We start from the raw sequence: 17,516 nt of genomic DNA on the forward strand, positions 1-17,516 counted from the left end.
CGTATTTTAAGTGCGTTCCAACCTTAGGGCTCATCTTCTGGCACTGTATCAGACAGTGTTTTCCTGCTATTAATAAGGTTTTCAGTAGCTAATTTTTTTCTGAAGTGGACAGCCTCTTCCTTCTTCCTTGTCTGTCTTAGTCTGGAAGGTCCACTAAAACCTGTCCATGCTGGGTGACCCTGCTGGTGTTTGAAATACTAGTGGCATAACTTCCAGCATCACAGCAACAGACAGGCCACCCTGGTACAACAAACTGACAGATGAGCGTTGGCTCTTCTGGAGAATCAGCACTGAGAATCCTGTGGAACACAAGTCTACTCTGACACACATGAGGTCGTTGTGACTTGGTAATGTTACAGTGACAACTGATTAAAATCTCTTTCACCTCTGAAGCTCCCTAAGTTTATGGATGTACAACAGCACTGTGAAATGGTACATACAAATAAAATAAATATCAGACCACTGTTTCTAGGCTAGGAAACTAGTCATCTTGATGGATAATTATCCCCCAATTTTAGGAGTCATGTATTTGTGAGAAAAATAAAATTGATAATAATAGTTACACTTACATGCTGCTTCTGTATAAGATTCTATTCTAAGCACTCCCTGTGTGTTAACATATTTATTTAATCTTCATAACAGTCCTATGAATAAAATAAGATTATGAGACCAATTTCACAGATAACAAAACTGAGATACAGTTTACTGAAGGTCACACAGCAGATAAGTAGTAGGACTGTAATGTGAACTCAGGCAGTCTGTCTCCAGGGTCTTTGAAGTGATTTCATACATGGAGCAGTTCATACTGATTTATTTTCAGGAAGTTTTAAGATGAATACACCTTCAGAGTATCATTGAAAAACTCCCCTATTAGATACCTAGTGCTGCTGTTATAGAAACACCACAAGTGGTTGCTTAAAAAGAAGAGAAATTTATTTTCTCACAGTTCTGGAGATTAAAGATCCCAGAGTCTTGGCCATGTTGATTCCTTCCTGTTAGTAGCTCTGGACATTCCTTGGTTCCTTTATGCATAGACAATTCTCATATGTCTCCTGTCTTCTCGTGTGTGTGTGTGTGTGTGTGTGTGTGCTGATCTTTTATTAGGCTCAATATCCAACCTACACTGGTATGACCTCAATCAATTGATTGAATTAAATTCCTTAGATTGCATTGTGGGAAGTAATCTGCTCTATGCAAGGCCAGTTGATTTAATCTTGTGATTAAATCATAATGGCATATGCCCAGGATTTCAGTACATATTTTGACGGACACAGTTCAATCCATTACCTTCCCCCCAGTTAGAAAACCCAGTCCAAACCCAGTACCTTCAAGTCAATTCCAACTCATAGTAACTCTATAGGATAGAGTAGAACTGCTCCATGGGGTTTCCAAGACTATAAATCTTAACAGGAGCAGACTGCCACATCTTTCTCTCACAGAGCAGCTGGAGGGTTCAAACCTCTGATCTTTCTGCTTATAGCTGAGTACCTTAACCTGTGCACCACCAGGGCTCTCTCCCTCAGTTACAGATCTCAAAAAAGGGTCATTTTTCTCTAGCTCTTGATTTTTGGATAATTTATGTTCCCTGAAGAAAAAATTCAAAGCATTGTGTGTTTGTGAGTGTGGTGTCATAAGAAGCAACTAGGGTTTGGAAGGAAAAGAAAGACATTAAAATTCCAGCTCACCCTCTTATATTATAAGCCATGTGGGCTTGGCCACAGAGCTTGCCGAGACTTCACCTGTGAGAGAAGACCAAACCACCCGAGAGAAGAAGCAACAACAGCCTGTGGGAGAAGGCTAAAGAGAGAAAATGGAAATAAGAGATATAAGTGACTACACAGTTGGTAATGTTAGTCCTAAGGCATGTGCCCAACAGCTGACATCATGGTCTCTGGGGAGTGGGGCATGATCCCAGTTGGCTTTGATATTTAAAGAAGGTAGGAATCTGGATAGTAGAGCCAAACTGTGGGAATCACTGAATGATGACATCTCTTGTCATCCAGTTGGCACTCATATGGTTCCAAGGACACCCCTCTAACTCCAAGCTGGAGCCTGTACTGCTGGAGGAGCAAGAAACAGGATGTGACTTCAGGATGAAGAGTTTGCCAGGTGATAGGCAGGAGGCCTAGGATCTCAGCATTAACAGGTGGACTAAGGTACATAGACCCTGAAGGGAAACTCAAGCACTAGCCAGAACTTACTGCTAAAGCTTAGAGCCATTAACTAGACAATCCTGGCCAGAGTTAAGGGAAGAGCACAAGCCCCATGGTGGGTACATGTCTACAGCTTACCTTGGACTTGGGATATAAATTCTAACTCTATCCCTATCCCTCAGTGGGACTCAACCTCCCAAAGCAGTCTTAAGTTTTTGACCTAGAGAATTCTGAATTGGGTCTCAATACAGCTGTGAAGCCTGGGACATGTTGCTTAGTCTCTCTCCTAGGTTTCCTTTTTATAAAACAGTGGTACCAACTCCTTCCTTCCTTCCTTGCAGGGCTATTGAGTAGGTAAACAATAGAGGAAAAATAAACCAAAAAAACAAACCCACTGCTGGCCAGTTGATTCCAACGCATGGTGACCAAAGCCCCAGTATATGGTAAAAAACAAACCACTTGCCATCAAGTCAATTCTGACTCATGGCAACACCGTGTGTGACAGAGTAGAACTGTACTCCATAGGATTTTCAGTGGGTAATTTTTCACGAGTAGATCACAAAGGCTTTCTTTGGAGGTGCCTCTAGGTGGACTTGAACCTTCAACTTTTTGTTTAGCAGCCAAGCTCATTAACCATTTGCGCCACCCAGGGACTCCTGGCAGATGGTGGGACTTCAAAATAGTCTATGTTATTACTGCTGTATCAGCCACTTGCCTCGGTTGGATTTTGTTTGGGGCTTGGCTGAGTCTGAGGGTTAAAGTTAATGCTGAAAGCTTTGGGTATGATGGGCAGCTTACTAGTTGTGTGACTGTGGGGAAGTCAACTAATCTCTGAGACATGATTTCTTCATCTGCAACTGGAGTTCATAATAACTAACGTGCCTTTCCCACTTCACTATGTTAAAGAATAACATGAGGTGGAGGTCATAAAAACATTTTTTAGCCTGAAAAGCATTATTCAGGTGGTGGTGTTATTATAAAAATAATAGCAACCTTAATTAACATTTTTGAGCACTTGCTTTTTTTACCCCACCACTTGTCTGTCAGTTTGTCATTACTGTGGTGGCTTGCGTGTTGTTATTAGGCTGGAGGCTATGCCACTGGTGTTTCAAATACCAGCAGGGTCAGCCATGGTGGACAGGTTTCTGTGGAGCTTCCAGACTAAGACAGACTGGACAGACTCTTTTTTTTAAAAAACCAAGCACTATTTTAAGTGCTTTACATGTTCCACCCAATTTAATTTTAATCTTCCTCCAAAAATGTTGCCACTTGTTGTTGTTGTTGTTGTTATGTGCTGTCGAGTCAGCCCCGACTCATAGTGACCCCCTCCTTGGGTTTCAAGGCAGTATCACTACAGAAGTAGGATTGCCTGACCTTCCTACCGAGGAGTGGCTGGTAGGTTTAAACCGCCAGCCTTCTGGTTAGCAGTCAAGTGCCTTAGGCACTATGCTACCAGAGCTCCTAATACCTATTTATTATTCCTCTTTTTCAGTTGATAAAACTGAAGTACAGAGAAGTTAAGTAACTTACCCTAGTTCACACAGATAGATGATGGTAGAACTGGGATTCAACCCTATCAGTCAAGCTCCAGAACCTTCCTAATAGATTGTTAATCACAGTGGTTATATTGGCATTGTCACTGTTTCTAAATTTTGGCTCTACAAAGGGTGCCTAGGTATCCATTCACAACGCATGAGACAGAGTTGAAAGGCCTTGACAATGGCTCCATAAAGCCACCTGTTAATTAGTCTTATTACTTTGTGGGCATACCTCTAACATCTTAGGAACACACAGGTGTGTATGATTGGGTATCCATGCATATAGATTATAGAAACATGCTCAAAGGTAGAGATCATAAATGAGTTAGGGATTATAAATGTAAGGGAGCAAGGCATTAGCAAGGTCATTAATGAGCTTATGATTCTGATGTAAAGAATAATTACTCATTGGCCTAAAAGAAATGAAAAGTGTTATTATGGTAACAGAGTGAGTGATAGTCATGCATAATCTTTTTATCCATCACATACGACACACTTCTGCAGGGCTGTCCAGACTTTGACACCACCCCTCCCTATTTATTTATCTGTGTATGTATTTGTGGAAAATTAAGGCAAATAATGCAAGAATCATTTGTTTGGGATATGTACAAAATATTTTATGAGCAGTTTGGTAATTAGTCAAAGACCTCCAAAAAAGATCATTTTCAGTTGTTGTTGTTGTTATTTGCCATCGAGTTGGCCCCGACTCATAGCGACCCCTCCTTGGGTTTCTGAGGCAGTATCACTACGGAAGTAGGAATGCCCAACCATTTTCAGTACGTTTCCATTAAATTCAACAAATTTACTAGGATGTACTTGTACTGCGCAATACAGTAGCCACATGAGACAATTATTTTAAAATTTTTATTGTGTTTTGGGTGGAAGTTTACAGAGCAAATTCCTTTTCCATACAGCAGTTCATACACATTTTGCTTCATGACATTGACTGCAATTCTCACTTCCTCCCTGTTGCAGTTACCTCTTCCCTGAGTCCTCCTTTCCTATGCATACCTGCCCCTTCCCCCAAGTTTCTCCCTGTGAAAATACTGCCTTTCTGTTCTCCCATAATTGATCATTCTAAGGCGTGTATCTACCTGACATCAATGTTCACCCCATATGCCTGTCTACTGTTTGGCTGGAAGCCATGGTAGTGAGTTCAATTCCAGACCTGCAGAGGCCATAGTCTCAGGGGTCCACATGAGTCAATTTAAATTTAAAAATTCAATTTTATAGTTGTTCTAGCCTCATTTCAAGTACTCAGTAACCATGTGTGTGTGTAGTGTGGGTAGTGGCTACCAAGTAGACAATGTAGATTGGAGACATTTGCATCATTGCAGGAAGTTGTATTGGACAACATTGCTAGATAAAGTAGGATGCATGGAGGATGCAGTGATGACCAAAAGAGTTGAGGTGTTTGCTCTTATGGGGCTTATAACCCTGCAGTGAAGACAGCTGCTAAACAAGTCATCACCAATTGAGGGGTAGGGAATGGACAGAGGCAGGGGATTGTGTGGCAGGGGATCTTCCCAAGGATGGGTGATCAGAGAAAATAAAATAATAATGATAATAAACTCCTTATGTAGGAGTGACAGACCCATTTTTTTTAAATAAATATTTTCTCTGCAACTGGAATTCACAAATGGTACTATGATGTTTAAATATTATATTACTGAAGAATACTTAAATGGACTTTATACATCATTAAAAATTTTAATGCACTGAATCTCAAAAGAAGCCAAATACAAAATGTAAATGCAATGTGATTCCATTTATACAAAATTCTAGAATAGGCAAGATATATCTATGGTGGTAGAAATCAAAACAGTAGCCTGGGAGTGAGTGGGTGGGAGCAGAGATTGACTGCAAAGAATCTCAACGGTACTTTCGGGGGTGTTCATGATGATGTTCTCTTGATTGCGATATTTGTTAATGCATTTGTCAATGCTCATGGAACTGTATGCTTAAGAACTGTGCATTTCAGCGTGTAAATTGCATCTCAGTTAAAAAATAATAATTCATGGGATTATATATTATAGTATGTTATGGTTGATATGAATTATACTATGGAAATATACATGGACTCATCACTTTTGTTTGCCATTTACCTGATCTTTGTAACTTTTGTGTCATCACTGGCAAGAAGGTGTCCTTCAACTTTCCTGATCTCATGCCATGTGGATATAGATGTGCTACCTCTCTTCCCAATTCTTTTCTATTTTTTTTCCCCCAGGTTCATAACTTATTGTACAAATGGAGCATCATATGATGAATTGACATTAGTTTCTCCAGACATGAGTTTCAGACCGTGTAGAATCCATTTATGTTGCTTTCACAGTTGGAGTTTTTTTCAGACCTTAACTTGAAGTATAGGGCAAGCAAAGCAATACCCCCATATCTGGGTAGTACACGATTCATTCTACCTGTGAGAGATAAGAATTGAAATATTTTTTAATACCAGTGAACTGGAATTGAGCATCACTTTCTGGACCTGCCATGATTTCAATCTTGCCACAAATTACACCTCTTCCAAGTCCTAGATGTTTTCTTTCTTTCTTGTCAAAATTGGACAGGCTGAAAGAGTGCTTGCCAGAACATTAAGACATGTTATTTTAGAGTAAGGAGATTTTAGGTGAATTTTACTTGTTTCTCTTCTTCACTGTCCTGTTGAAATTTCTAAACAAGAAGCATACATTAGGTTTATCATTTGAAAAATAAAAACTCATTTTTTTGTTGTTTAGAAAGTATATTTATTCATGGATACTATATATTCATTTGAAAACTTTGGGATTAACACTATTACCAGTAACAAAAACCCTTCTAAGCAGCAGGCTCTGTGGGTGATTGTTTAGTAGGCATAGGATGTTGGTAAATATATTAATTTTTGCATGTCTAAACCACATTTCTCCTGTTGAGTGTCTTTATAATCCTGGAGCACACTGTGGTGGATTTGGATTCCATCTGTCAGACCACTGGGAAGTACTATGCAGCTGTTTGACCCTCTCATCTGCCTCTTTCCCCACTGTGTTCACAGATTCTTACCTGACCCTGGATGAACCAATGAATAACATAACCACATCCCTGGGACAGACGGCAGAACTGCACTGCAAGGTCTCTGGGAATCCACCTCCTACCATCCGCTGGTTCAAAAATGATGCACCAGTGGTCCAGGAGCCCCGGAGGATCTCCTTTCGGGCAACCAACTATGGCTCTCGGCTGCGGATCAGAAACCTGGACACCACAGACACAGGCTATTTCCAGTGTGTGGCAACGAATGGCAAGAAGGTGGTTTCTACCACCGGAGTTTTGTTTGTCAAGTTTGGTAAGCAGCCTCCAACTGGGTCTGGCCTTGGATTCTCAGCCCAGTGCAGTAGAATGGCTAGAGTCAACAGGGGATAGGAAGGAGGGAATGGACACTTAATGAGAATGTACTATGTGCCCAGGAGTCCCTGGGTGGTGCAAATAAGGAACCACTTGGCTACCACAAGGTTAGCAGTTCAAATCCACTCAGAGGCACCTCAGAAAAAAGTCTTGGTGACCTACTTCTGAAAGATCACAACCAGTGAAAACACTATGGAGCCCAGTCCTACTCTGAAACACATAGGGTCACCATGAGTTGGAATTGATTCAACAGTGACTGGTTATTACTCATTACTGTGTGCCCAACAACCTCAAAGCTGGCACGATTACATCCATTTTACAAATAAGTAAACCAAGACCCGTAGCTTAAATACCATGCCCAGGGTTGCCCAACTAGTAAATGACAGAGCTAGAATAGAGTCCAAATCTTTCTGACCCTACAGCCCCTCTTTAAACCACCATACCTTTGAACATTTCTTCCCACCAAAGATGCTCCTTGTCTGGAGAAGTTAGGAAGATTTGCAGTATGTTTGTTTCTGTCTAGTTGCCATAAGAGACAAAAAGTCCTGTTCTATATTGCAGTCTAGGCCCTCCTGTAATCACTCAGCCTCTCAGAGAAAACTCCCCCCATAGTTTGAGGACGACTACTCTATTGACTCATTTTTTAGCACTTGCCTTAGCATTTTTTCAGGCCCTGAACTGTGAGATATAGACATGTTCTCACTGGTACTTTTTTTCATAGACGTGGTTTGGGGGAACTAGAGCAAAATAATAAAAATCCCAGGAAGATAAATACCACCTTGAGGTGGTTAAGAACATTAATTTGTAATCATTTGACTGAACACACACTTGCCCTCCAATAACCTAGACTGACTTTCTTTTTGTTTTTCTTTCATTTCTTCAGGACCCCCTCCCACTGCAAGTCCAGGATCTTCGTAAGTACTTCATATCCCCTTTCTTGTCATCTCTAAGCATTTCCCTTCAGGTTTCTAGGGCAAAGGCAATGTTGTCTTCTGCTTGGGCCAACACTGCATTTCCAGATGTCATTCCATTTTGCCCTGCCCTCATTCCATTGTGCTTTTGCTCTGATGTAAAGATGCTCAGGAGACCAGCATTGGCAGTAAGCTCAAGTGCGGTAATGTTGATTCTAAATGATCAAAGCAAAAATCTACTTACATTTACTTTTTTAAAATTAATCTAACATTCAGTGGGAATGATGGAGTTGATCTAAATCAAACAAAAACTGATAGACTGTGGGCTTAGGAACGTTTATTCTCAACTAAAAGGGGCTGCCCTTCATTTCTGCCAGCATTTCTGGGGCTTTACTTATTGAACAGGACAACAATTGGGTGGTTACTTAATTTTTCATTCCCTTTCAAGAACTCAGAGGCAGAAGTTCTGACTCACATAGGGGAGGAAAGCCCCATGCCCAGAATGAGAGTGATGTGGAAGTTTGATTCTGTTTGCGTTCTTTTTTAATGAAGTCTAAGGATCCAGTTTCTTTACTGATACCATTGTTGATGCATTTGTCTGCCTAAGGGATTCTCATCTTTTATTTTAGCAGTATCCACTTGGGACATTTTTCTTTATGTGTACTTTTTATTATCGGGAAAAGACCAGTTAATTACAGCCCTTGCACTGTAAGAAAATATCCTCTACATTTGACTCCCTAAGTAAAATCCACTGGGCTCTGCCATGAGAGCATCAATGTGTCTGACCTAGGCTACATGATGGCAGATATAACAGCCACTTAATGGGCTTTAATCCCCTTTGTGCTGCTTAATTACAGGGTAGGGAACTTTAATACATTTGTGTGTGCCTGGAGGCCCCATGGTCCACAATCCCATTAATAAAATAGGTAATGGGTAAAATAAACATTGGCCTTCAACACTGTTATGCAATTTCATAAGCCAGTTAAAGGCAACTGTGAAAGAGTCTTTACTGTCACCCAATAATTACATTCTACTTGTCCAGGTAGAAAAGGCTGATTGATCCTAAAACAAGGCAGAAGTTTGGTTGCTCTGTCTTGTCTTTCTTAAAGCTAATCTTCTTGTTCTTCTATTTTTTTCTAAATGGTCACAACTATGGGTTGATATTTGAATCCTTTTGAAGTCTTATTTAAACAAAGATTAAAACTTATTATTTGCTGTAAAAATGCTTCTCACTCTGGTACTTAATTTATTCCTGATAATCAGTGTTTCAAACGTGGCTGATAGTCTGTATCACTGGTTGATTAATGTGGTTCACGAATCTGCATTTACTGTTAGGCACTGGCTGTTGACTTCCTGCCTGTCATATTTGCATCAGAGAATTCCTCTTTTATTATCAGACACTTATATGTTCTTATTTTGAAGTTTTCATTCTTCCTCTACTGTCATCTTTCTAGTGAACACAATCTAAGTCTCTCATGGTTTTTAGCTAAATACAAAAATTGTATACCACTTTCGTGACCTGATGTTTAAGGAGAAGGTATTGAAGTTCCTTTAAGATGTTCAACCACAGCTGAAAGTATGCTTTGATGTCAGGCCACCCCCGTTTTATGTTAGCTCTCAGATTATCCATCACATTAGTCTGCAATACCATGAAATCAATAGCTGTCGTGTTTAGTTGGAGGGAACAACAGTAAAATACAATCAAAGTTGGAAATCCAATGAAGCCTTTTGCAGTTCAGTCTTCTTGTTCATTTTGGCACCTGTGATTGGCTTTTTGACACTCTTTTTTCTCTTTCCCTTAGAACCAGTGATGCATTTCTGTTTTTTCCCTCTCTGACCTGCCACCATTATCCTCTTCGGGTTCCTCTCTTCTTCCTAAGGTTAATTACCAAACAGAATTCCAGTTTCCTTCACTATCCTTACCCCCACCCCAAGCAGCAAAATCTCACTACAAGGAGACAAACACCAAAACCAGTTGCTGTGAATTTAATTCTGACTCGAGGTGACCCCATGCATTTTAGAGTAAAACTGCTTCATAGTGTTTCAAGGCTGAGACCTTTCAGAAGCAGATGATCAGGTCCTTCTCGTGAGGTGCCTTTGGGTGAGTTTGAACCACCAACTTTTTATTTTGTAATTGCACACTTAACCATTTTCCCACCCAGGGACCCCTTCAAGGAGACAGGCAGAACATAAAATGACAACGATGGGGGAATATCACAACTTTGAGCCTTTTGTCAAATTATACAGTGCTTTTTCCAAGGTAGTTATAAAATTGCTCTCTACTTCAATGTGGCAAAGTCAAAGTTAGGCAAAAGAAAACAAGTGAAATTCAGTGACACAGTCCCACCATTCTGAACAGTGCGATGTATTACATGTGTGAAGTCCAGCAAGAGCCGGGCACCATTGGCAGCAACAACTCCCAGTTGGGAAGGCCTGTACGATCCTTGGCACTAAGACCCAGAAGGCAAAGCCAGTGTAACTTTTGTCACTTCCTCTAAGGAATTGCAATGGGTTTTCCCAAGAAGCTTTCAGGATGGTGTTTTAATTTGTAGAAGGAGCAAGTCTGAGATTTTTAGTTTGGCTGTGTTCATAGCTTCAGGCTTTGTTTCTTCTGTCATTGCTTAGTCCTGGCCCACTTCTAACAATTATAGGGCCTGGGGCATGAGTACAAGTGCAGACCCACATACCATATGTCTAAATATTTAAAAGTTATAAATCATGCTAACAAATGGTTAGATGAAATATGTTCTATCCTCCCACCTTGACAAATATAACTGTGTAATGATAAAATTAAAAAAATATGTGTAAAGTTAGGGTTTTTACATGACTGAAAACTAGGAACCATCAAAGACAACTACTTTAATCATTTTTGTGCATGTCTGGGGGTTCTGTTCACAGTCCAGAGAGAATATACATAATTCATAGATTGTTATGTATTAGTTCCACAAAATCTATTTTTCAACTTGCCTTCATTTGAGCAAAACTCAGTATCTATTTTGTTTTATACAGGAGTTTTACAGAATTTGTATTTTATCGACAGTGAAAAATTTGACAGCCTTTCTTGAGTAATTGTAATTCTTAGTTTTTATTGATTTCGATTGGAAAACAAATTCACCCTTTTAAAGTATACAATTCAGTGTTTTTATTGTATTTACAGAGTTTTGCAACCTTTCCAAAAACCCATTGTAATCAAGTCAATTCTCACTCATAATGACCCTATAGGACAGTGAACTGCCTCATAGGTTTCCAAGGTTGTAAAGTTTACGGAAGCAGACTACTTCACATATCTCCCACAGAGACCTTTCAGTTAGCAACCAAGCTTCTAACCACTGCATCACCAGGCTCCATGTAACCCTTACCACTGTTTTATTTTACAACATTTCCCTCACCCCCAAAACAAACCCTGTGTCTATTAGCAATCACTCTCCATTCTCCTCTCCTAGCCGTGGTAACCACTAATCTGCTTTCTGACTCTCTATGATGAGACTATTCTGGCCATTTCATATAAGTGGAATTATAGACTATGTGGCCTTTTGTGTTTCCCTTCCTTCACTTAGCATTGTGTTCTCAAGGTTCATTCATGTTATAACATGCATCAATACTTTATTATTTTTTATGACCAAATAATAGCCCATTGTATGGAGGTACCAAATTTTGTTTATCCTTTTATCTGTTGATAAAACAACTGTATTGAGTTGTTTCTACTTTTTGGCTATTATGAATCATGCTGGTATGAACATTTGTATACAATTATTTGTGTGAATTTATATTTTCAATTTCTGGATATATTGGGTATATACCTAGGAGTAGTATACCTAGGAGTGCGTCAGGTTTGTATCCTTTCTCCACACTTATTCAATCTATATGCTGAGCAAATAATCCGAGACGCTGGACTATATGAAGAAAAACGTGGTATCAGGATTAGAGGAAGAATCATTAGCAACCTGAGATATGCAGACAATACAACTTTGCGAAAGTGAGGATGACTTAAGGCACCTATTGATGAAGGTTGAAGAATACAGTCTGCAATATGGATTACGTCTCAATATAAAGAAAACAAAAATGCTCACAACTGGACCAATGAGCAGCATCACAATAAATGGAGAGAAGATTGAGGTTGTCAAAGAATTCACGTTGCTTGGTTCTACAATCGATGCCAACAGAAGCAGCAGTCAGGACATTAGACGACGTGTAGCATTGGAAAAGTCAACCACGAAGGAACTGTACCAAGTGCTGAGGAGCAAGGATATCTCCTTGAGGACTAAGGTGCACCTGACACAAGCCATGATATTTCCACTCGCCTCTTATGCATGGGAGAGCTGGACAATGAATAAGGCAGACCGAAGAAGAGTTGATGCTTTTGAGTTGTGGTGCTGGTGGAAAATGCTGAAAGTACCATGGACTGCTAAAAGAACTAACAGATCTGTCCTGGAGGAAGTGCAGCCAGAATGCTCCTTGGAAGCAAGAATGGCCAGACTTCGTCTCACCTATTTTGGTCATGTTGTCAGAAGGGACCATTCCCTGGAGAAGGATGTCATGCTTGGTGGGTGGAGGGTCGACGAAAGAGGGGGAGGCCTTCAATGAGATGGATTGACACGGTGGCTGCAATGATGGGCTCAAGAATAGCAGGGATTGTGGGGCTGGCACGGGATCGGGCAGTGTTTCGTTCTGCTGTGCATTGGGGTCACTATGAGTCAGAAACGACTCGACGGCACTTAACAACAACAACAACCTAGGAGTAGAATTCTAGAGCCATGTGCTAATTCTGGGAGCTCTGGTGGTATACTGCCTAAGGCATTTGACTGCTAACCAGGAGGCTGGTGGTTCAAACCTACTCCTTGGAAGGAAGATTACCACCTCGGAAACCCAAGGAGGGGTTGCTATGAGTCGGGATCAACTCAACGGCAGTGAATTTGTTGGGCTGTTTTTTTGTGTGCTAATTCTATGTTGATTTTTTGAGAAACTGCCAAACTGTTTTCCGAAATGACTGCATCATTTTACTTTCCCACAGGAATGTATGAGGTTCTGATTTCTCCACATCCTCACCAATACTTGTCCATCTTTTTGGTTATAGTCATCCTAATGGGTGTGAAGTAGTGTCTCATTGTGGCTTTGATTTGCATTTTTCTAATGATGATGATGTTGAGCACACTTTTATGTGCTTATTGACCATTTGCATATCGTCTTCAAAGAAATGTCTATTTAAATTAATTGCACATTTTTTAATTGGTTTGTCTTCCTATTTTTGAATTGTAGAAGTACTTTATATATTTTAGATACTAGACCCTTGTCAGATATATGATTTGTGAATATTTTATCTCACTCTGTGGGTTGTCTTTTCACTTTCCTCATAGTATTCTTTGAAGCACAAAAGTTTTTTTAATTTTCATGTACAGTTTATCCCTTTTTTCCTTTGATTGATTATGCTTTTGTTTCATCTAAGAACCCATTACTTAACCTAAGTAAGTAAGATTAGGTTAAGTAAGATTTACACATATTTTCTTCTACAAGTTTTATCAGTTTCACTCTGACATTTAGGTTTTTGATCCTATTTGATCTAATTTTTGCATTTGGAGGTAAAGGTCCAAATTCATTCTTTCTCATGTGGACATCCGACTGTCTCAGAACCATTTGTTGAAAACATTATTCTTTCTTTATTGAATTGTCTTGATAGCTTCTTGAAAGCCAATTGACCATAAATATATGGGTTTACTTCTGGACTCTCAATTCTACTACATCAGTCTGTGTATCTTTCCTTACTCTAGTATCACACAGTTTTGATCACTATATATTTGTAATAAGCTTTGAAATTAGGCAGTGTGAGTTCTTTCAGATCAGTCAGGTATCCACCAAAGAAACAGAACCAGGGTATAAATATTAAGAGATTTATTGCAAGCAATTGTCTTTATGGGATGTGACTATTCAAGTGCAAAATCTGTAGGATAGGCTGTCAGGAAAGGCAGGGTGACAACTCTAGGGCAAGGAGCTGACACTAGTCCATAGATGGAATTTCTTCTTCCTGAGGTATACCTGTCTTTCTCTTAAGTCCTTTCAGCCAACTGGGTCAAGCCCATCCAGCTGTCAAGGATAATGTCCTTTATTTAAACTCATGTGATTTAGAGTTTATCACATCTGCAAAATACCTTCACAGCAGCACCTATATTAGTGTTTGATGAAAGAACTGGGGACTTGTTTGGTGCCATTGAGTCAGTTCCTACTCACAACAGCCCTGTGCACAACAGAACGAAACACTGCCTGGTCTTGTGCCATCCTTACAATCATTGTCATGCTCGAGCCCATCCTTGCAACTGCTGTGTCAATCCATCTCATTGAGGGTCTTCCCCTGTTTCACTGACATCTACTTTACCGAGCATGATACCCTTCTCCATGGCCAGGTACCTTCTGACAATATGACCAAAGTACATGAGACGAAGTCTGGCCATTTTGCCTTTAGGGAGCTTTTCAGCTATACCTCTTGCAAAACAGATTTGTTCATTCTTCAGATAGCCCATACTATTTTCAATACTCTTTGCCAACACCACAATTCAAATGTATGGATTCTTCTTTAGTCTTCCTTATTCATTGTCCAGCTTTCACATTCATATGAGGCAATTGAAAATACCATGGCTTGGGTCAGGGGCACTTTAGCCTTCACAGTGATATCTTTGCTCTTTAACACTTTAAAGAGGTCTTTTGCAGCAAATTTGCCCAGTGTAATATGTTGTTTAATCTCCTGACTGCTGCTTCTATGGATGTTGATTGTGGATCCAAGTAAAATGAAATCCTTGACAACATCTATCTTTTCTCTATTTATAGTGATATTGCTTATTGGTCCAATTGGGGACTATAGCTTGCTGTTCCAGAGTAATGACTGTGAGGATGGGGCAGGGCCGGGCAGTGTTTCATTCAGTTGTACACTGGTTCTCTATGAGTTAGAACCAATTTAAAGAGCATTAATATCAGTAACAATAATACCTTACTAAGTAACACATAAAATTGATGATTATGACTTCCCATTTTTTTTTTTTCAAGATTGTTTTGGCTATTCTAAGTCCCTTGCATTTCTATATTTCCACTCTCACTGCTATCAAGTCGATTCCAACTCATAAGGACTCCCTTTGGGTTTGCAAGGCGGTAAATGTTTACAGAAGTAGATTGCCCCATCCTCCTTCCACAGAGCAGCTGGTGGGTTTGAACTGCCAACCTTCTGCTTAGCAGTCAAATGCCTTGGGAACTGCACTATCAGAGCTCCTTTGTACAAGTCTTAGGGTCAACTTCATTTAATTTTCAGATTATTTATTGGTCAAAAAACCAAACTCACTGCCATTGAGTTGGATCCGGCTCATAGCGACCCCTCCTTGGGTTTCCGAGGTGGTATCACTACATAAAAAGATTGCCCAATCTTCCTTCCAAGGAGTGGTTGGTGGGTGTGAACCACCAGCCTTCTGGTTAGCAGTCAAATACCTTAGGCACTATGCCACCAGAGCTCCCTGTTTATTGGTAGTGTATCGTTGTGGTTGTTATATGCCATCGAGTTGGCCCCAACTCATAGTGACCCCTCCTTGGATTTCCAAGGTGGTATCACTAGAGAAGTAGATTGCCCAACCTTCCTTCTGAGGAGTGGCTGATGGGTTTGAACTGCCAGCCTTCTGGTTAGCAGTCAAGTACCTTAGGCACTATGCTACCAGAGCTCCTATTGGTAGTGTATAGAAATATAATTTATTTTTATATATGTAGATCTTGTGTCCTACCCATGCTGGACTCATTTATTAGTTGCTAATCATTTTTCTGTGGATTCCTTTGGATTTTATATATGTAAAATCATGGCATCTGCAAATAGAGATAGTTTTACTTCTTTCTTTCTAATTTGGATATGTTTTATTTCTTTTTCTTGCTTAATTGCCCTGGTTAACACCTGCAGTACAATAGTGAATAAAAATATAAAGAGTAGATATCCCTGTCTTCTTCCTGAAGGCTTTCACAAAGACTGAAAACTTTCAGTCTTTCACCACTAAATATGAAGGAGCTGTGGGTTTTTCATAGATGGCCTTTTATAAGGTTGAAAATTGTTCCAGTTACCTAGTGCCACTCTGACAAGAGTATACCACAAATGGGATGGCCTTAACAAACAGGAGTTCATTCTCTTACAGTTTGGAGGCTTTAAGTCCAGTTTCAAAGTGCCAGGCTCTAAAGGTTGGGTGAAAGCCTCTTCACCTTGGCCTTCAGCTCTGCCTCCTGCTCCCAGCCCACTGAAGCTAGAGGCATCTCTTCACTCAGGCAGCTACTGGCTGCTGAGGCTAACAAGCCCAAGGTCGACAAATAAAATGGCACAGTCCCGATGTTACCAAACCACACAGCAGGCCATTAATTCAAGTCCATTGAAAGTCCCAAGGTCAGCACAGCATGGCAGGCTGCTGAACATCAACACAGCTACATGCAGGGTTCAAGCATGCTATAAGCTGGAGACTCATCCCAAACCTGCTGCTTATATACGGGAAGCAGACCACATACCCAAAGCAGCTACTCAGCTGCTTGTGGTAGATCCCACCATGGAGTTGATTGCCAGGCTCATCATGGGGAATAACTACCACCAGCTGCCCAGCCACTCAACCAGACCCAGCCAAGGTGACACACAGATGTAACCACCACAAGAATGTTCCCTTCTATTCCTTGTTTTCAAGTATTTGTTATTGTTTTTATGAAATGGTGTTGTTTTTGTTCAGTGTTTTTCTGTATCTATTGAGGTGATCATATTCTTTTTGTCCTTTATATGCCCTTTAATATGGTATATTATTAGATTGATTTATTTTTGTATGTTAAAACAAACTAGATCCCTAGAATAATTCCCCCTTGGTTATGATATATAAACTTTTTTATGTTTCTGGGTTCAGCTTCCTACTAGGTTGTTAAGAGTGTTTTGCTACAGATAAAAGATATTGATCTGCCATTTTCTTGAGATGTCTTTGTCTAGTTTTGATATAAGAATAATACTGGCCTCATAGAATAAATTGGGACGTAGTCCCCCTTTTAGGAAGAGGTTGTGAAGGATTTACGTTAATTCTTCTTTAAATGTTTGGTATACTTCACCAGTAAAACCATCTGGTTCTGGACTTTTCTTTTTAGAAAAATTTTAAATCACTATTTCAGCCTTTCTCTGTTTTCATAATGGAGTTTTAATGGTGCAGTACCTAAGGCATTTGACTGCTAAGCTTAGTGGTTCAAACCCACCAGCTGCTGTATGTAAGGAAAATGGGACAATCTACTTTTGTAAAGACTTACCACATTGGAGACCCAATGGGAGTCACTATGAGTCAGAATTGACTCAATGGCAGTGAGTTTGGTTTTATTTGTTAGAAGTCCATTCAGATCTTGTTTCTTCCTGAATCAGTATCAGTGGTAATTTGAGTCTTCTTTCTTAGTCTGATTAATTTAGCTAAAGGTTTGTCAGTTTTGTTTAAAGAACCAACTTCTGTTGGAAACTAGACATTTAAAATAATATAATGTGGCAATTTTGAAAATCAGATCTCCTCTCCTCT

The 17,516-nt window shown here is 39.9% G+C and overlaps 1 protein-coding gene across 1 annotated transcript in view; it reads left to right on the forward strand.

Annotated features, from left to right (window-relative positions):
• The window catches only part of ROR1 (receptor tyrosine kinase like orphan receptor 1), a 254,000-nt gene that overhangs the window by 68,678 nt on the left and 167,806 nt on the right, over positions 1 to 17,516 (forward strand). The window contains exons 4-5 of the mRNA XM_042783341.1: positions 6,723 to 7,010; positions 7,953 to 7,983. Coding sequence (XP_042639275.1) covers positions 6,723 to 7,010; positions 7,953 to 7,983 — 319 coding nt within the window. The remainder of the gene's footprint in view (positions 1 to 6,722; positions 7,011 to 7,952; positions 7,984 to 17,516) is intronic.

Source organism: Orycteropus afer, unplaced genomic scaffold (assembly GCF_000298275.1).
Source record: "Orycteropus afer afer isolate SDZICR_OR568_19922 unplaced genomic scaffold, OryAfe1.0 scaffold00016, whole genome shotgun sequence".
Classification (NCBI taxonomy): domain Eukaryota; kingdom Metazoa; phylum Chordata; class Mammalia; order Tubulidentata; family Orycteropodidae; genus Orycteropus; species Orycteropus afer.